This window comes from Rhinolophus sinicus, linkage group LG04 (genome assembly GCF_036562045.2).
Source record: "Rhinolophus sinicus isolate RSC01 linkage group LG04, ASM3656204v1, whole genome shotgun sequence".
Taxonomy (NCBI): Eukaryota; Metazoa; Chordata; class Mammalia; order Chiroptera; family Rhinolophidae; genus Rhinolophus; species Rhinolophus sinicus.
In genome coordinates, this window is record NC_133754.1 from 168,328,470 (window position 1) to 168,349,830 (window position 21,361).

The 21,361-nt window shown below is 44.0% G+C and overlaps 1 protein-coding gene across 9 annotated transcripts in view; it reads left to right on the forward strand.

Annotated features, from left to right (window-relative positions):
- The window catches only part of PALM2AKAP2 (PALM2 and AKAP2 fusion), a 418,214-nt gene that overhangs the window by 174,255 nt on the left and 222,598 nt on the right, over nucleotides 1-21,361 (forward strand). For all 9 annotated transcript variants that reach the window (XM_019734167.2, XM_019734168.2, XM_019734170.2 and 6 more), the window contains one exon: nucleotides 2,275-2,405. In XM_019734167.2, coding sequence (XP_019589726.2) covers nucleotides 2,275-2,405 — 131 coding nt within the window. The remainder of the gene's footprint in view (nucleotides 1-2,274; nucleotides 2,406-21,361) is intronic.

The following is a 21,361-nucleotide window of genomic DNA, read 5'->3' on the forward strand; positions in this document are numbered from 1 at the left end:
TTTTTTACCTTCTATGCGTTGAATTAGGTTAATGTCAAACATTTTAGCACAGGAGGCACTCTGAAAGTATGACACGTTCCCCCCCCCCCCCAACCCACCCCCACCCCAGTAATTAGAAGGAAAGAAAACAGAGAACTTTCTGGTTCACCCATTTGTTCATTTAGTCACTGTAACTGGCTACGTGTGATAGTGAGATGCAAAGGTGAATATGGAATAGTCCCAACCTTTGAGGAGCTGGGAGTCAAGAGGGGGGAAGATTTAAAAAGAAATAATTTGAGGACAGTATGACAGTGCTCTAGAGCATGTTTTCTGCTATAGGAGACAGAGCAGAGAGCCATTGATCCTGCCAGCATTAGTGGAAGAAGGCTTCTCAGGTGGCATTTTACCTGTTGTTTCTCAGGTGTAAGGGCTAGAGGCCAAGAGAACAGGATGAACAACAGTCATAAGCATTTCTCTAACACTTTCAGTGTATGAACTCATTTAATCCTCATAACAAGCCTGCGATAGGCACTGTCGTCATGTCCATTTCACAGATGAGGAAACTGAGGCTTGGTGAGGCTAAGGAGCCTGTCCACGGTCACAGCTAGTAAATGGCAGACTCGCTCCAGAATCGAGGCTGTTAACTCCTGTTTGACATGGCCTCTCGCAGTATGTGAGCATGGTTTGTTTGGGGAATTTTGAGTGGCTTGAATGGAGAACAGTGGTTCTGAATAGTTTTTTCTTCTGCAGCCCATTTAGGAAGAGCAACCAATTTATCCACCCATTCCCACTTTCCAAGAGGGAAAAAAAAAATCTCTGTGATAAAGCCTTGGGGAATGTAGTAGTTGCTAGGGTTGCCATAATAAATACCACAGACTAGGTGGCTTAAACAACAGAAATTTATTTGTTCACAATTCTAGAGGTTAGAAGTCCAAGATTAAGGTGTCAGCAGGGTTAGTTTCTTCAAATGCTCTCTCCCTGGCTCGTAGTTGGCTGTCTTCCTCAGGTGTCTTTACATGGTCTTTTTTTCTGTGTGCGTCCTATCTCTTCTTCTTTTGAGGACACCAGTCATGGTGGATTAGAGCCCACCCGAATGACCTCATTTAACCTTCAAGACCTATTTCCAAATACAGTTACATTCTGAAGTAGTAGGGGTTCGGACTTCAACGTATGAATGGGGGGCACAATTCAGTCAATAAGAGAGAGCAACCAAGTAAACAAATTATACTGTGAGTTTTTACACATGATTTTGTATTACTTAAAAATGTTCTATAAATTTTTGAATACTTTTTTATACTTAGTGGTAGCTGCAAACTATTTCTTTATAATGCATTTACAGGCAACATGTTACCAATGGTGTATAATTGTTTAAGCATATTGGAGCGAGGGTTTGGTTCCTGTCTGCAATCAAGTTAGCAGCAGTTAACAATCACTTACATATGAACAGACTCATGTCTTTAATTAATGGAAAGCCACAGGTCAAGTGCAATAAATATGCTTCTCTCTGTACTCTAAGAGTAACCAAACAGATCTCCATCAACAATGACCTATAATTACAAAACAAGAATAACACCAATGAAAACCATGGCTACCTGGTCGCCACACGGATGATGCGTTGCTAACAAAAGGTCCATCTGGAAATGCAGGAATCCCAGCCATTAGCGCTTACTCATGTGCATCCAGCAGAGTCTCCACAATGCTGAATGGCTGCCAGACTTCTCAGTAGAATGGTGAATCAGAATCACTAGTGAATTCTGACTTACTATTACTAAATGTTTGTAATATTTAGTAACTGTTTAATAGGTTCATAGTAAGTAGCCCTCAATCCCATGTCAAAATGAGAGTCTGTGGAATTGTGTATCTTTTGTCTAGGAGAACTGGTCACATGTCCTGCTTCTAGCAGACGTGGGGGTTCATCCTCACAGTGGTCCATTCCTGTGACCACCCACGTGACCACGGGGACACTCAGCCATGATGCCCAGGGTCCAGCCTCTGTAGACATCCAGTAGCTGCCATCTGCCGTCTAGGGTCCATGTAATAATAGAAACCCAAATAAATTCTTTCATATACTTTCCTCGCCTTGCTCTTCATTTTAGGGAGTTTCAACCCGCCTTCTGGTGGCTCGCTAAGGGGTTGGATGGGAGGGAAGAAGGGAGCCACATTAGTGAGGAGGTGAAAGCTGCGATTTAGGCGAACACTGATGAGGAGCGGTGCGAAAACGTGTCTCTGTAGGTGGCGAGGAGGCTGTGGGCTAAAAGGTATCACCTAGTCTCTTCTCTTCTCTCATTCCCGCAGTCCAAAGTGCTTCGGGAAAAATGGCTGCTGCAGGGTGTACCAGCGGGAAATGCCGAAGAGGAGGAAGCCAGGAGGCGGCAGTCTGAGGAAGATGAATTCAGAGTCAAACAACTTGAAGATAACATTCAGAGGTAGGTGGTTTCACAGCCACAGCCCCCAGCTTGTGGTTTTACCGTGCAGTTACCACTACTGTCCTCTAGGGAGCCGTGTTCAATGCCGTCACCTTTCCCAGCGCTTTAGAATTATCTTCCTAAACAGAGTCCATATATTGATACCATTGAAACTTTTCCAGATCACCCAGAATTATTCATCTGAGTACTAATTATTGTATTGGGTTGTCACACAGTTAGTTCAGTGATGTCTTCAGGAACCAGGAAGCTGTCGTAAGCAGCTTGCCCCTTCACTAAGGGCCCCTTTTTGAGTGAGTTCTATCAGCTTCTTTTTCCTCCTTTGGCAAAGGCTGTTAGCTGTTATTGCTGCTGTAGTGGATCTGTTTTCAAATTTGCTCTATTTGATCAGTTTGAAATGGGAAAACTGTAGCCAAGAGCCTTGAGATTGAAATGAAGAGTATATGAGCCCTGAATGTACCTGTGCTCTAAAAATTAACTTTGTATGGTCTGCTTTCACTGCTCAGACGGTGAGTTGCTTCCTTTATAGTCCTCAGCCAGGTTCTGAACATTTCAGTCTGGGAGATATGTGACCTTCCTATGGCCAGTGGCTGGCCAGGCTCACAGAGGAGCAGAAATGTAGGTTTCCACTTAGAAATGGGAGCCATGTCGGGTCCCAGGACACCTAGCCAGAGATATGAGATGGCAGTGGAAGGTGGTGAGTGTAGATGCCTTAGAGCCAAATCTCCCCCTCTACCTTATCCCACCAAATTCTGCCTGAAACCTCACCCCAGAGAGCTTCGTCGTATTCTCCTAAAGGGATGAGCTCTGTTAATACACAAAGGGTCACAGCTACCTTGCTACCAGCCAGCCACTGATACCCAAGAGTGAATGAATGCAGTGGCACCAAAGGGAAAAGCCCCACAGGCCTCTGTCCTTACTTTGCTTGAGCTCTTTAAAGAGCTCTCAGAGCAGTTTGGCTAAACTTGGCTTGTGGGGGAAACTGGGTAAGAAAAAGTTTGTGTAGGATATGTGTATGTGTACATATACATACATACATACGCGTGTGAATGTATACATATATGTGTGTACACACATACTTTTTCTTAGAATACAAAAGGGTGTGTGTGTGTGTGTGTGTGTGTATACCATTGGCAAAAAGAACATTTTAATCCTATAAATACTAGCATAGGCTTGTGAGGACAAGTACCTCCAGGACCCTGGAAAGGAAAGGACTTCCTGTTAGAAGCCCAGAGGACAGAAAGGGGGAGGGGGCAGGATGAAGTAACTCAGAGTCCTGGGTTCCCTCTCCTCAATAGTGGCTCAGCTTACTGCATCTTAGATATGATGAGGGAACCAAGGAATACTGGAAATACTGACAATAAGTTAGAGAGGAAAAAGCAGCTCTGAGAAATGGTTTTATAGGAGGATTGTTTTTAAGTCTCAAAATGACAGGTCTATGGTGCGTTCAGCTGCAGTGACAGTTGACACGATACAGCATCTTGGTCTTTATTCTTATTAAAAGTTCCAGTCATAACAAGACTTTCTTACCAGTCCCTTTCTTACTGGTTTTACATAATCACAATGATGGGTTGGCACCAAGTCGACACTCCACAACTACGAGTATGTGCTGAATACAAGGATTGGGATGGGTGCACTGTGCCTCGGGGGACCCCTACCTGGCAGAGGGAGCATGGGAGTTTACTCTCCAGTCCAACTTGGGAAAACCCTAGGGACCAAGTGGCCTGGGCACAGTCGATTCATAGCAAGAACCGTGGTTCAGGTTTGGGGTGGGGCAGAGTTGTGCACTTAGAGATCAAATTCAGAATCTGATCTTTATATAAGAATCCCAGAAACTGTCTACAGATCAGATGCAGCAGGACCACTAAATAAAAGAAAGTCTGAACAAAACTTTGTTTGAAGCAAAGCATTAATCTGTAGATCTTTAGATTTGGGTCTACTAGTCTCAAGTCCCTCCCTAGCAACAAATTAGATTCTCCTAAAAGAGATGTATGGACTCTTTTCAAACTATAAAATATCTTAGTACAGTTGTGCCTTGAAGGTATTTTAGTCCTGTTGGCGAACCAAGAGTGGCTTGAAGATCCTGAAGGACCAAGAGAGCATAGTAATCAAAGAACAGGGAGAATGCCTACAAGAAAAGATGAAGGCAAATCTGGGTCATTTAGTTTAGAACAAGAAGAGATAATAGCAACTTAACTCAGAACTTCAAGCGTATATAGAACTTAGGCCACGTCTAAATTTTTTATGTCTGGGCCATTCTGAATACGATAAAAACTTAAAATAAAGCATGAGGATTAGACATATGTCTATTTCCCTAGCTGTCTTCAAGAAGAAAGAACATCATCACCTTTCTAAGTCTGATTCTAAAATGTTTTACAGTGCCAGTAGCCATACAAGAAGTTCCAGGTTTACAGACATGGTTTCTTCCAAAATGTTAGTCGTAAATTGGTGTTGTTTTAGAACTGAGAATGTTGTCTCTCTTCTCAAACTATTATATGCAGTGCTTAGATTTTTTTAGGGCAGCCCACAACGGGGGGAGGGAGAGAGGGAGGAAGCGGGGGATGAAAGAGGAAAGGAAATATGTAACTAGAGTATTAAATCCTGAGTATTAGAATCACCTGGGAAGCTTCGTAAAATTACAGATTCCCAGGCCTCATTCCCAGGAAATGTTGATTCAGTGACTCCCCAGTGAAGAGCCCTGTAATTTATGTTTTTTAAAGAGTGCCCCAAGTAATTCTTTGGCATGGTCAGGCTCAAGAACGATCGTTATACATGGAAAAAAAGAATAGACCACAAGTGAAATCCCATTTTAATATCTAGAAACCCCCAAGGGAAGTGACAAGTAAATTGTGTTTATAAGAAAATTGATTTCACACAAACAGATAAAGAAGGACAACGCTGACCCTTGATTTCAGACTGATTCTAAGCCTCAGTGCTTAGACTCAGGGAAATTTGAAACCTACTTTGGGACTGTAGGTGGGAGTAGAGCTGTCTATCTGGCAGAGAGCTCAGATCTTGCCGCCATAGGCCCCACAGTGGAGCCAAGCTTCCATGTGAACTTGATTAGAAACAGTCTTGGTTTACCAGACTGAAAATGATGCAGGTCAGGAAAGCAGGCCACTTTTCTAAAGGCCAGACAATTCTACCATTTTTCCACGATGAAGAGCACCGTAGCCTTACGTGACGACATCAAGATGGCGGGAAAGGAAGACGAGATAAATAGGTTACAATGGATATACAATGGATAAATAGGTTATTGGTTTTTTGCCCAACTTTTTCTGGGGTAATGTCAGGATCCCCAGTCTATGGATTATATTCTTGGCTCACTTGAAACCAGAAGAAAACAGGCTTTAAAAAAATCAGACTTGTTGAAAGCAAAATCTGTATATAGATTTCTTTTATTAATTTTCTTTTTTGAAAATTTTGAATGTCACATCTTCTGTATGCTTCATTTCCCATTAGAGTGTCATATTGACAAAGCCCAAAGGATTGTTTCTGGCATGGGCCCATTATCAACCATTGCCCACACCATCACTGTATGTGAGGGGTCCCTGGGGGCCACATGTGGGCCTCTCATTGATGCTTTTGGAGATTTTAGGCAACTAGATCCACACAAGCCCTGTCTATTTCACGTCTGCTCTGATCAACAAGTTTTGTTGCTTGCACTGTGATTTCCCCACTTAAGAGTCTCTTTCTAATGTCATCAGGTTTTACTCAAGTGTTTGAAATACAGTGTTCTTCACTTTCTTTGATGAGTGAGAAATATGGGAAAAATTTGCTCCCTGCCTTGGAATTAGCTCCGTGAAGATGAGAAACCTCCTGGAATAGTACATGGAAATGGAATGAGCTGCCGCAAAGCTAGGGTGTTAATTCTAGCTCTGCGGAAAATTTTCTGTGACGTTGGGCAAGTTTCTCATTCTCTCTGGCCTTGGATTTCTCACCTGTTAGTGAGACATCTCTCAGGATCTTCCAGTGCTGGTATTCTGAGATCCTCGAATTTGGGAGGTTGGCTAGAGATCGCTTTTCTGAACAAGTATACCTGTGCAGAGAAATGTCACTACTGTGGCAGGAAGTGGTTTTGGAGACAGGCGAGAATTGGGGAAAGAGGTTAAGTTCTCAGGAAACAAAAGCCCCGTGTGTAACTGACTCATCACAGAGGTGACTAACTCATCTGAACAGCTGTCAGTTCCAAAACATGTCACGTCAAAGATTTCATTGAATAAAATATTGAAGTCCCAGTTGTGAACCCAGAGAGGGCCATGCAGCTTTTTAAAAAGAAAATCCAAGATGTAAGTGGACTGGTTCCTTTCTGCTTCTGATTTATGCATCTGATTCTCAGTGTGCCTTTGTTGGATACCAGGATTCGCCTTTCCGTGTTCTTAAGTCTCAGAGCAGAAGACTGAAGACATCAGGCATAAGCCTGTGTGTTGTCATATTATAGGATTTTGGCAACCAAGAAGACGACAGTTACCCACACATAACTGTTCTAGAAAAGCTAACCACAGAGATGTTCATTGCAGTCACAGAAGATACTTGCTTGGGATTTATTGTGTTCTTCCTGCTTGGTATTTTTAAGTCCGTGATGTGCTTTGCAGCAGGGCGTGGGGCACTCCACATTGGCATTCCACATCTGTGCCCTCCTAGCCTGTGCCCCACCCCACACAGCCCCGTTCAGCCATCCAGCTCTGTTCTCATCCCCGTTCTTTTTGTTTCACCAAAATAAAACTATATATACTATAAACCATAAGTGATACAGTGCTATCACTATATCATCTAATATTCATTGGTCTCTGACTGTGGTCTGGGTACTGACCTAGCTTTTTGGCTTTCACTCCTTCATTAATGTTCTCATTTCATCCTCATAATACTCCCATGAAGTAGTCGTGATGATAATGATGCCCGTAATACAGTCGGGAGACCTGAGGCTTAGCCTGTACAGTAACTCACTGCCCCGAATGACCTCATTAATAAGTGAAGGAGTGAGTATTTGAACTTGCCTCTGCCTGACTCCAAAGCACATTCTCAAAAATCGCAACAAAATTAGTTATGTTAAGCTAATAATTTCCGAGACCTGTGGTATTCAGTAAAATCGCACTGAAGTTCACCTCATGGTGTAGGTGGATGGACAGGTAACAGTGCTCCTCCTTCCTCAGACCCCACAAATGCTCCTTCAGGAAGCAGTGCCGCAAAATGGGCTGAGCTTCAATCCGTTGTGAGTGGTCATGGTAAGCACTCTTCCCCCTGAGGCTTCCCCCTTCAGGATCTTTCAGGAAATACAGCCACCATTGTTCGGCTTGGTTCCTGTCGATTTCCAAAGCCCTTTTGCTGCTGAGTGCACTTGCTTGGCTGTGTGGTTCTGCAAAGGGCTCCCGACAGAGGATGCTCATTGGGAACCTGGACCTTAGAGTTTGACTGACCTTGGTGTGTGATCTCGTTCTGCGTTTATGAGTTGTTTGATCTTGGATAAGCCATAGAACCTCTCCGGACTTGAGTTTTTTCACCTGTGTACTGGGGCTCACAATGCCCACCAGGAAGAGTTGCTGTAATGTGTAGAGAGCATGTGCATTTGTGAATTGCCAAGGAGAGTCGGCTGTCAGGAAGGAAGTCAGAGTAGTGCTGTTGTTATTGTTTTCTCCTCCATCCTTCTCGAACAGGGATTCTCCATAGCAGCATGATTGACATTTTGGGCTGGATAATTATCTGTCGTAGGGGCCGTCCTGTGCTTCGCAGGATATGTAGCAGCATCCTGGCCTCTGCCCAGTAGACGCCAGTAGCACCACCCCCTTCCCTGCCGCCAATCACAACAATCAAAAATGTCTCCAAGCTTTGCTTAATGTCCCATGGGGGGTGGGGGAATAGCCCCCAATTGAGAACAACTGCTCTAAAGCCTGGAGTTACAGGTGTTGATACTAAGATAAAAGTCACCCATCAAGTAGGTAGATTCAGAATATATAACCTTAAAAAGAATTGTGAAGATAACATTAATGATTCTTGGTGCACAATGACATAAAGTGTTTCAGTTGCTTGAAAGAATGAAGCTTCTCTTGAGCACTGAGCCATGAACATTGGTTTAAAAGAATTGGTTGACTTTTTTTTTTTTTCATCCAGCGCTGTGCTGATTTTGCAAAGGCAGTGATTTTATGACAGCTCATAAAACTGTAGAATCTTAGAGTATGCATAACTGAGGTGTTATCTGGATCACTTCTATCTGACACTTGAATTTGCAATAAACTCAGTGAGTGGGAGTCAATAAACTGTCTCTTACCCAAGACTGAAAGTAGCAGGAAACTCGCTTCCTTAAAAAGTGACAACTCTCATTATTATAAAGGGTCCTCCTAGGGGATGAAAATTATTAGGTTGGTGCAAAAGCAATTGTGGTTTAAAAGTTTAAAAATAATGGCAAAAACCGCAATTGCTTTTGCACCAACCTAATGTGTTCTCTGCAATTTCTACCTGTTCTCTGGGACCACACAGAAAAGTCCCTCTTCACAGACTGTGGAATCTGGTTGCTTGTGGTCTGTGGTCAGCTTAGGAGGCTGAGACAGGTAAGGGAGGAAGCACTCGGGAATTGCTCTCAAGCCTGTCAACAGTGCATGTGTGTTTCTTAGAGGCAGTGGTGGAAGAGCCTCCTGCCAGATGTTCCCGAAGCTTCTTATGTGCGTTTTGTAGGCTCCATAATAATCGCCTCATTATTGGTCAGGTAAATGGGATTTGAGGTGTCCAGAACTATAAAAACAGTGGGAGAATTCCATCCATGCACTGACCGCATAAGAGCCACACTGGGAATGCTTGGCATTTTCCAGCCCTTAGAACAATCGCTGTTATTGAAGGCATTGTGCAGCTCGTCCCAGGCTTTCTGGCCTATGATTGCCATGCCTCAAGTTTCCCCTCTACAAAGAGCTTTGAAAATAGTATTTTCCCACCCCTCTAGCATATAATGTGGTCATTTCTAACCCTTCTATATTCTTGAGACGAAAACAGCAGGACTCTATTGATGTTTCCTTGCACAGTCTTCACCAGTTGTGCTTCCTGAAGGCGGTGGATAGTCTCTTCGATCCTTTCTAGCTAGAACAGCCTACAATCTTAAAACATGGAGGCCTTACAGTTGAGTCTGGTGGCTGTGGTCCAGTGACCATGGGGACCCAGGCAGACTTTGACAAGGAGCAGGCATGCTTAGGCAGGCTGACTTGTCACCTCCACCACCAGGGCCTGGAGCCAACTTAATCTCCTGGGCACAGTCCCACTTTGCATCCCCCTCTTTTTATTGCTGGGGCCCCAGAGAAGAGTTCTGTGAGACCCAGGCTGCTTGAGGCTTGTCTTGGCAAGGCCTGCCTCTATTGATTTTTCCAGTTTCTCCTTCCCTCACTCAGGTCCAAGCCTTGAGTCCTCCAAGGTGGCAAATGGTAGATAAGATGCACAAACCCTCTCTCATTCTAAGATTCCAGTTGCCTAGCAAACTCATGCAGGGACACTAGAATAATCACCCCTTTTCTTTCTCCCACTCTAAAAGCAACTTCTGCCACCAAGGATTCTTTGAATGTCTCACCCCAGGTGTGAACCCTAACAGTGGGAATTTCAAGCCAGGTGAGAGGAGAGGGGTACACAGCAATAGATAGACGGGATAGGTTTAGGAGACATCAGGTTTAGGAGGGATTTACCTACATCCTTGTTCCCCTCTCTTTTTTGAGAACCTATTTTTAGTACATGTGCAGTTAGATGTACAAAATGAAGAATTGAGGATTATTATGCCCACAGATTCTGAGTCAGGAATTTGAGCAGCAGGGATGGCTTGTCTGTGTAGCGCAGCTCTCAGCTGGGAAGACGCAAATGGCTGGAGGTGACTCAAGGGGTTGGGTGCTAGAATCACCTGGAGACTTCTTCATTGCATGTCTAGGACATGAACTGGGGTGTCTCAAAGGCTGGGACTAATGTCCAGGGCACCTCCACATGGCCCCTCCACAGGCTTGGCCTTCTCACCACAAGGTAGCTGGGTTATGCCAAGGAGCACCTCAAGGGGGAGTGTCTGGACAGAAAGCACTGCAAGAGAGCCAGCTGGAAGCTGCAAGGCTTCTGTCCTCGGCCTGAAAGTCTCACAGCATCACTTCTGCTATGTCTTACTGGTTCCAACTGAGCCACTAATGCCAACTCAGATTCAAGGAGTGGGGAATTAGACTCTGTCTCTTGATGGTAGGGTCAGTGGTAGGGTCACACCATGAAGGAGCATGTGGGATGAGAGACATTTCTGCAGCCAGATTTGGAAAATACAATCTACCTCAGAGCCTAGGTTGTTTGTGGCATATTTAAAGCCTAGCCTTTCTTATTATTATATTTTTGTTTGAATGTTCCTTTTATTATTACGTTGTGTCCCCTTTATTTTTATTAATCTTAAAATCCTTAAAAGAAGGATTAAGGGATGGAGGCCTAGGTGTGACTTCTCTAAAGCCACACGTGAAAGACAAGACCACTGCCTCGGGCTGACCCAAAGCACCTCCCACCTGCTCGCCCTTTTATCTCCTTTGAAACAGAGTCTCTGCTAAAATAATACCCACTGCAGGGATCCTGGGGGCTCCTGTTTGTTTCTCTTTTGCCTGTAGAAAGGCAAAGGAAAAAAGTGAATAATATCCAAATGCTGCCAGTGCACAGAGAGTATCTGTGAGCGTTCAGGGACACTTCTGCACTATAGAGTATCACCCCAGTCTGGGTGCCTGGAGGAAGGATTTTAAGCACTGCCATACTGTGTGGCATGAGGGTTGCCACTTTGATCAGATCCTGGCTGGGAGGATGGGACATCTCTAAACGCCAGAGGCATTCTAGGCCATTGCTCAGGCACATGGCTCTTTTGTGCCAGTTAGAAAATGCAACGCCACATGGGGAAGACCACTGGCTGGACTCCAGCCTGTTTTGCTCCCTTGGCCAGTGGCCTTGGGCAGAAATAAGCTGCACAAGCATGTAGAGTGGCCCTGCTCCTTTCTTGGTCTCAAGTGGCCTCCTTCTTGCTGGTCATTAAGATAGTCCCAGTTTCCCATATTCTTACCTAATCTCAGGTAAGGGTGGAAAAGATGGGGAGATGAAGCTTTTTACAGGCCACTGGGGAATACAGACAAGTAATTCATCAATTATAAAAGGATGGGAAAGCTCAGTCTGAAAAGGGCCTATGGGAACATATACGGGGAAGAATACTTAACAATCAGGTTAGGAAGTGCAGGTAAGACTTTCTGGAGAAGGTGATATTTGAGGAGAATGTGTATTTTCCCTGTTAAGCAAATGTGCTTCTCTTTTTTCATCACATCACATCACATCACATCACATCACATCACATCACATCACATCACATCACATCACATCACTACACTCCATTACATTCTATTTGTTCCCGACCAGGATATAAATTTTATGAGAGCGAGGACATGATTGGTTATTCACTGTATTCGTTTCTTGAGGCTCTGTAACAAATGACCACAAACTGGGTGCCTTAAAAAACATCAAAAGTGTATTCTGTCCCAGTTCTGGAGGCCAGAAGTTCAAAATCAAGATGTCAGAAGAGCTATGCTCCCTCTGAAGGCTGCAGGGGAGGATCCTTCCAGCCTCTTCCAGCTTCTGGTGGTTCCAGGGGTTCCTTGGCTTGTGGCTGAATCACTCTAATCTCTGCCTCCATCTTCACATGGCTTTCTCCTCTTCTTCCTGTGTCTTCCCCTCTTCTGTTTCTCATAGGGACACTTGCCATTGGATTTAGGACCCATCCAGATAATCCTGGATAATCTCATCTTGAAATCCTTAAATTAATTACATCTGCAAAAACCCCTTTTTCCAAATAGTTCACGTTCCCAGGTTCCAGGGGTTAGGATGTGCATATGTCTTTTTAGGGGAGGCCACCATTCAACACACTACACCCACTCTGTGTACCCCAAGATCCTAGAACACTGCGTGATGCCTAGAAGGTCGTTCAATAAATTTATATTTTTAATTTAACTAATTTGCATCAGCCTGAGATCATCCATCGGCTTGTCATGAGGTTCAAAACCAACATTTCCATCCAGAAACAGTGTGAGGCTGTGGTTACAGACATGAACTTGCTGGGTTCAAGTCCAAGGTCTCCACTGACTGCCTGTACAATCTTAGGCAAGTTCTTTTAGCCTCGTTCTACTTCAGTTTTCTCTTCTACAAAAAAGAAGATAATAATGAGATACACTTTATTGGGTAGAGGTGATGATGAAATTAATATATGCAAAGTGATTAGAGCTGTCCAGGACTTGGTGCCCAATAGAGTTTTAGCTTTTATTATAAAAATAATAAAGTGATGTGACAATGTGCAATATGTGAATAACCCCAATTGGTTTGATTTTACCCGCCTCCCCATCTGTTTCCAGAAGCAGCTGAGACGGATGTTTTCGGCCTAGCATGCTGTTTCCGAAGCAGCTGCAGCTGGGCACATGAGTCCAATGGTGACTCTGGATGCGTCAGTTCTCCCCACTCTGAGGTCCAGGCAGAGGAGGGAAGGGAGTCTGGGAGCACAGTGCTGAAAGTGGGGTGGCTCCTACCTTTCAAGGGCGAGACGCTTCTGTCCCCAGGCAGCTGCCCCCTCTCAGGTTCCTTCCGACTGTGAGATCAGCTTCCATCTGTTACCCACTGAGCCCTCAGCAGGAATTCCAGGGCTTCTCAGGACCTGTCAGCTAAAGGAGAGGATGAAAAAGAACAACTCCAAGGACAGACAAAGTCGGACAATATGATACATGGATTTGAGGAGGATCTAGACCAGTTGTGGGGCAGACCAGGTGGAACAGGGTGAGAGGCTGGCGTTATCTCAGCAGGTTATTTACTTATTTTTTAAGTAACTTTTTGCTTTCCAGTTGCTTACTTTTAAAAAAATCATCTAGTTTAGCTGAGTGATGATGCCCTGCTCAGCTCCTAAGGGCCCTTGCTTTGCTAGAGAAAAATGGCTAAACCCAGTGCTATTCAAAGCATGGTCCATAGACTTCTGGTTAGGCACCTGTTTCTTACCTCTGTGACAAGATAAGGACAGACGTTGCCAGGAAGGTGTTTGGAAACTTTAATAGCCGTTTGGCCTCATTGTGACCACCAAGCAGATGATCAGTGGACCCATCTCCTTGAATAGACCCAGTTGGGTGTTGTCGAATCTGGGGAGTGGCACTGAGTTGAGACAAGTGCTCGTCTTGGTCTGTGACGAGTTGGGCTAAAACCCCAGTCCTTGACCACAGAGAGTTTGAGAAGTGCTGCGGCAAAACAAATGGCAGAGAGATGAATATGTGTCCCGAGACCACTTATTTTTGCCTAAATGTTTAAATATTGTCATTGTCGTCTTTTTGTACCATTCATCTTTAGATCTGGGGAAAAAAAACACAAAACAACAAACAAACAAAAAACCACACCAACTTGGAGAGTCCTTAGGCCCAGCCCCTTCCCAGACATCTCACCTTGAAGGTGAGGACCGCAGGGCTCTCAGAATGACCCAGCAAGCCAGGGAGCTTCCTGGAACTAAAGCTAGGAAGCTTTGCTCTTTCATCGCTGCCGTGTGTTTCCTGTAACTAATGCAAAAACAATTTCAGCCCCTGACAAGGAATCACAAATTCCAAATGAATGCCCTAGAATGTTATGGTTTTCTTGGGAGCAGCTGTTTCATAAACACAACTCAGGCTTTCCATACAGGGTAATCTGCAGGTGCTGGGGTCTGCTCTGTTAAGCAAAGGACAGGAATCTAAGACACTGATGTTTTACTATTAGCCGCACGGATGTCTTGGTTTTGATCTTGAGAAAATCAGTTAATGTCCCAGCTGAATCTGTAAATAGGAACAAAAATAAAATTGCTCTCCTTAGGGACAGCCTAAGAATGTTTTGTCAGGCCACAGAGGAGGCCCAAGGAGATGTTTTGATCTGGGAAAGCAGAAGTAAAACTTGGCTCTTCATTCTCTAAGATTCTCCATGTTTAAAAAATCATCCGAGAGCTGGAAGCGAGCATTGGTGACGGGCTTGTTCAGCCTTCTGACTTCAGGTAGGACTACACTTACAGCATTTCTGAGTGACCCACACATCGCCTATTTTTAAAGAAGGGAGGGGAGGTTCTACAATTGAGTGGCTTTTCCTTTGGTCAGCACTGTCATGGCTGTGACACTGTTCATGGAGTCACAGGGAGAAAGGAGACATGGCTTCCTCAGGGCACAATCCCTACTGGCGGAGGGTCAGAAGGGACATCCTTATATCTCAAGGATGGTGGCACTTACATTCTGAATATGTCTAATGGAGTCAGATGCAGCTCTGATAAAGAACATTATTAAGATGCTCCTCAGTCTTCTCTTTAGATGATACTATTTCATAGGCTTTGAAATGTCCTAACTAGAATTTTCCTCTGCCAAGTTTTGCTTCACTTAGTAATTAGCTCCAAGTTCTTTTTTTTTCCAATTTATTTTTTTAAATTATTTTTTTATTGGGGAATATTAGGGAACAGTGTGTTTTTCCAGGACCCATCAGTCATTGTCCTTCAATCTAGTTGTGGAAGGTGCAGTTCACTGGCCCATGTGGGAATCAAACAGGCAAACCTATTGTTCAGAGCTTGCACTCTAACCAACTGAGCCATCGGCTGCCCCCAAGTTCTTTTTACCACTCCTTAGATGTGAATCCCATGCTACAGAATTCTAGTAACAGGAAATATGGGTTTTCCACAAGGTTTAAATATTCACCACTCAACATTTTAGCAGAGCGTCCTGAGGCCAACCTCGCTCCCATCATGGGAGGCAGAGTGGCATAGGGTCAAGAGCAAGCATTCCCGCTGGATTCGAATCTTCACTTCATCACTTCTTATGGCCTTGTACAGGTTACTTCATATTTTGTGCCTCAGTTTCCTTATCTGTAAAATGGAAATATTCAAACTATATACTTTGAGGATTGTTGTGAGGATCAAATGAGGTAAAACATGTAAAATTCTCAAAATAGTGGCTGGCAACAATGACAGTTGGTATTTATCTACCATGACTCAAAACCTATGTTTGCTTCAAGCAAATGGAATGATTCTCAGACCAATTTTTTTAAATATCCATTTATTAGAGGGGGTTAATTCAATTCTGAATTATGTTCGAATTTATACTCCCTCTGTTCACTATAAAAAATAATATAGACATACAGTTGTTTTTTTCTTTTGGAGGATGAGTCCATATCACCATTTTAGAAATGACCTTTGTAGGAACATGCTGCTCATGTCACCAAAGCTCCACTGTGTTTGCTACCAGCTCATTCAATAAGACTGGGGGTGTGGAGGGGCCCATTAACTGTTTAGACTAAATGTTCTTTAATCACTGCAGTATGGAAGTTTGCACTAAAATATTATTATAGGTAACCACATTAACAAACTAAAAATATTTATGATTTAACAGTGCAAATAATTTACTTAAGTGTCCTATGAAACCTATTTGTGATTGTCTCTGTTCTCTAAAGAGAATTAATATGGATACCTCTTTCATAAAAAAAAAAAAAGAATTTGAACAAAAAGGTCACATAAGCAGTGGTATCCTACTCCCTTTGCAACAATTACACCCTTCACACCTGCCCCTGTCATAGAAACATCAAGGTCAAGGTACTAATATTTCAAGTACAAGTTCACTATGCACATACGTGTTCATACACACTCCCGTTTTCCAAAGCGTTCTCTCCATATCATTTTACAGATGAGGAAACATTCTCAAAAGTCTTCTCACAGCCATTTGAAGATACATTTTTCAGAGTGCTAAATTCATGATTCTGTGTGTGTATTAGAAATATTATGTTCAGAGTCCTAAGAGCTGATAAGTGACAGATGTTTACTTAATTAGCATATACCCAACATGCTGAGTTATTGCACTTTTTAAAAGTCAATCTAGAGATTAAAAATTAGGAGTTCCGATAAAAACAAGACAGTACTTTGCGAAGATCCTAGTTATATGTAGCTGACTTTGGAGCAGCCATTGGTTATAAAATATTCTTCTCCTCGTCAAACAAACGCTATTGACTCCAAACCCCCTTTTCACTAACTATCCTCTCCTTCCTCCTCTTGGAGCCCCGTACTTGGAGCAGTCGTCCATGCTCCATCTACCTCCTCATCTACCATTCATGCTCCTGAATGTCCTCTCACCCTGTACTTTCCAAGTCACCAATGATTATTTAGTGGCTAAGTGCAATGGAGACATTTTATTCCCCTCCTTAGCTGACTGTTGATCAGAACTTGAGACTGCTATAGCCTTCCTATTTCTTAAAGCAGCCACCTCCCTGGTTACTTGACGTAACAATATCCATGATTTTCTATCTTCTCTTCCTCTGTCCATCCTTGAAATGTTGGTTCTTTGTGCTCTTCTTACTTCTTTGTGCTCTTCTTACTTCTCACATTCTCTCTGAATGTCTGTTCCCATGGCTTCTGAAATACAAACATTTTTGTATCTCAATTTTTTTCTCTAGAGCTACCCGTACAACCAACCACCTCCTGGCCATATTTCCATATTTACTTGAATTTCCCCCAAACACCTAAAACCCAACATGGCAGAAATTGAATGCTCCCTAATTTGTTTCCTCTCGTTGGTTCTTAATCTCATTGAAAAGCCCACTGTGCACCTAATTGCCCAAGTCTGAAACCAAGGCATCATCCTTGATGCCTCATCCCCCTCAACCCCTTATCTATTTAGTAATTTTATATCACAAGTATTTCCAGAATCCTTCCACTCTTTTCCATCCCCACTGCTATGACACCAGTCCACGTATCATTATCTCTCGCGTGGATTGCTGCAACAGCTTCTTACCCAGTCTCTCTTCCTCCAGCATGGTGTCCTTCTCATCCAAACTCTGCCCAGCCACCAGAAGTATCTTTCGAAATTTCTATCTAATGATGTCACTCTCCAGCTTGAAAACCATCACCCATTCCCCCTTGGACTATAAGATAACGTCCAAACGCCTTCATATGGCTCAGAGAGTCATTTGTGATATGACCTCTGCTTACTTCTCTGGACTTATCTCCCATGATCGCCTCTTCCTCCCATCACTGGCTACTCCACTCACTCCCTGCAGTTCCCTGGAGGTACCAAGTTCTCTCAGCATCAAGTTCTTTGTACGTGCTGTCCCTTCTGCCAGGAACACTCTTCAGCTCCTCTTTACTTGGCTAATTCCTACTCATTCTTCAGGCCCAAGTTAAGATACCATTTTCCCTAAGCCCTGAACATTGGTCTAATGTCCCCCAAGGGCATTTTTGGCCAAGAACTTACTGTATCATAGCACAGATGAAGCTATTTCCTCTCTATCCTCCTCCAGCCTCGGCTTCCTGGAGGCAAAGAGTATAGTATTTGCTTTTGTATTCCTAGAGCCTCACACACTGCCTGATTCAAAGGACTTTCATACATATTTACTGGAAGGAGGAACAAAAGAAGGAAAGTAACACAGTTGCTATGGGTTAATCTTAAATGCTTGTAAGATTTCTCTCTGCATAGGTATTTACAAATGAAAATTAGGCTTTTTTTTTTTGTCCCCATTACTTTGATTGACATGTATTTACGACATGGACTAATGGAAGGAGATTGTTTTCTTGACATGGACTTCATTTACCTAGAAATATGGACAAGTACTGCCATGAACAAATGTCCATGCTCACAACTAATTGCCCTCAAGTAGTTGATGTAATATGCATCTGGAACAAGGTTATCAAATAGATATTCATTGAGCATCATTGTACGTAGCAGTAGGCAACGTGTTGGAATTATAGAAAAGAGGTCAGTTTTCTCCCCTGCTCCTATGGATCTAACAGTCTATGTTCTTGATGGATGGAATAGCCTTTAACAGGTGCTGAGAGAGCGATGTCGTACCTGGTCTCACTACAGCAGGAATTCAGAGAAAGGAATCAACATTAAGGGTCTTAGAATTTGGGCTTCCCCCCCCCCAGTGGTATTTGGCTGAGATTAATCTTTCTAAGATTATTCATTCAATAAACATTTATCAAATGCTTATGATGGAGGCCAAGCTAGATTAGAGATACAGAGATGAAGATGATACAATTACTACCCTCAAGAGACCAATAATCCACTCAATTATAATGGGAGACAACTCTTCAAAGTCTCTTAACTTTGGGTATTCAGAGGTCTCCTGAAGCTTCTGGGCTTAGCTTTCTATTGCTTACGATTCTCATCATTTGATGTTAGAAGGTCCCCTTCCAAGAAGTATTTCTTACCACCAAGAGTTAACTTTGACTTCAGACAGTATATTGTGGTCTCAACCGGGAACTGTTACCACCTGAATCTTTTAAAGCAGTGACGATTCCACTTAAAAATGTAATAATAAAAGATAGTAAGTCAAGATTAATATGCTTCAGTTATTTAGAAGGAAACTCCAGGCTCATAGGAAATGAAATATGAAGGCTGTGTTGGGCTATGAGCTGAGTGGCTGTCATTGAAATGGAACCGATGCACACAGATGTATTAGATAAAAGCAGACTGGAAAATGGGGGTCCTTCCTTGACCTTAGTGAGGTCTTGGCCCCTTTCAGCCTCAAGTCGGATCTCAGATCTATAGCTGGACTTCCTTACTGGAGGATCGTTAGAAGACTGTGGCCACATACGTGTTAGAATGGAGCTTAACTGGCAATGTGCGGTGCTTGTCACGGACGCTTCATCCTGACCAAACTCATTTGGATCTTCACAGCTCAGCCACCTGCTGTAAACAGCTGAAGGGGCCTGGCTCCATTTGTACATTGTCACTGGTATGTCATCTCTCCCAGGGAAGCGAGAGGAGCATGAAACAGGGAGGACAGTAAACAGTCGATTGCTGCTCTCACGGAGTCACTCTCTTCATTGGTCCAAGCATGGCTGGCCCCGGGGTGTTCCTTCTGCACAGGACCTGCCATCTGTTTGAAGACAGGATAATCACAGACCTAACTGTAGAAGCAACTCTGGAGAAAAGACTAGAATAGCAGGTTAGAACTAATCACAGAGGGCTTTGAATTCTAAGCTGAGGGACTTAGAATTTATCCTAGGGACTATGGAGTATGATGCAAAGTTTCAGCGTAGGGGAGTTGTAACAAATCCAGGAGTGAAATTAGGGTGCTCGTTCAATCAATGCTACGTTTAGAGAAAGGGGGAGGTAGAGAACTCAAAGGTAGACTGGGAACCAGCTGGGCAGGTGGCCAGTTTAAGTTGAATTTTTCAGGACTGAGGAAAACGATCTACCAACAGATGGCTCAGAACACCAGAGAGCAAATAAAACCAGTCATTCAACAATCCTAAGATCAGCCTGGGCCAGAGAAAGCATCAGACAGACACAGCCCAGGGTTCTGGAGAGCAACCTGGGGAGGCATTGCTGGCCTATGAAAGGAAACTTCCAACCTCACAACCCGTTCTAGACCTGCTCACCTGTCTTTGTTATTGTTGTTTATATTTCAACAGTATTTTGAGCCTGAGCAGTTCTACCATGAACTGGGGGTTCTTCTCCCCTAGGGTTCCAAAAGGCTGTGCAGGGGCTTAGTACGGGGCAGTGACAGGATTACATTCTTCAGCGCTGACCCACCTTGATCTGAATCTCAGCTCTGCACCTCAATTGCATGGGACCTGGGGCAAGCTGTGTAACCCATCCACCCATCCGCAAAGTGAAATCCATGACGAGTCTCCTTTGGCTCTTGTGAGGCTTACCTTCGTTAATTATGTTAAGTGTCTAATCAATGCCTAGCACACAATGGGTTACCAGCTCCTGTTAGTATCCTTTTGTCCTCCTTTTCCTACAGCATCGTAGAGCTCGTCCTCTGTGGATCTTGTTTGTCTCTAGCCTTGATAGGAGCATGAGCTCAGAACAGCAGCATTCTTTCATTATGGAGTCAATTGAGCAGTCCCTCATTTTACATTGCACTGGGTCCCTGAGAAGCTGTACAGTAAAACCATCATTTTAATGCAGTCAAGTAGCTGGATACCCCAGGAAGCCCTGCTTGTAGTCCTTTGTCAGGTGAGACATCTTATCATTGAATTATTTTTTAATGTGCTGATTCTGTCGAGTTCAATTTATTGAAAGGTGGAGTGCGTCTGTGAACTTATCTCATCAGCCACTCCTCAGCTAGCCCTCAGAGTAGAAAGCCGCACAGCCTCATAGCAGGGCCTGTCTCTCCCCAGACACTTACTGTCCCCTTGGCCCTGGCTGGACTTGGAAATCCAAGGATGCATGTGACTGATTTGCTCTGGGAGGAATTCCCTGTCCAAAAGGGAACACCCCTATACCCTTAACCCTGGCCCAGATGAGAGGAGAAGATGGGGAGCAAGCGTGCACACGGGTACATGCCCCACTCAATTCCACGGATACCCAGGGTCGACTTTGTACAAGCCCTTGTGTTGGGTGCTGGGGTTCCCGAGAGGACAAAGGCCCAACCTCTCTACTTGGAACCTCACAGACTTCATGAACTTCTTATACTTGACTTCATGAGCCACGTGTCACTCCTTTCCCTGGTTACTGGGCTTTTCAAGCGAAGGACCAGGGACATACACATGTTGGAGAAGTGTGCTGAGCCAGACTCAGGGAGGGAGGTGGCTTTGCAGGAGCACGTCCTGCAGGGCCTTGCTGCTCCTTTGCAGAAGCGGGAAGGGCCACAGGCCTTGGGGTTTGTGTCAGCCCTGTGACTGACCTCCAGTGATAGGGAGGTCTTGTGTGTTGGGAGGAGTTGGCCACGCTGGGCTGCATGGTCACTGGTTGGGTTGTCCATAACTGGCCTTGTGGGACACCTACTGTAGCCCATTGACGTTGGCTTATATATCACATGGCTCCTATAAAAGCAATGGTCTCAACGAAGATGGTAGAAATACTCCCAGCCATTGCTTCCTGTAGGCTTGGACCTCTAGACCTTCTCAACCAGTTTGTCTCCCTGTTATAGAGCATATAACTAGTTAGGTTCACAGGTTATGTAGCGCGGCTGGAGACTTCTGCACCCAACACGAGGAGTAAGTGCAATGTTCCAAGAACAAGGAG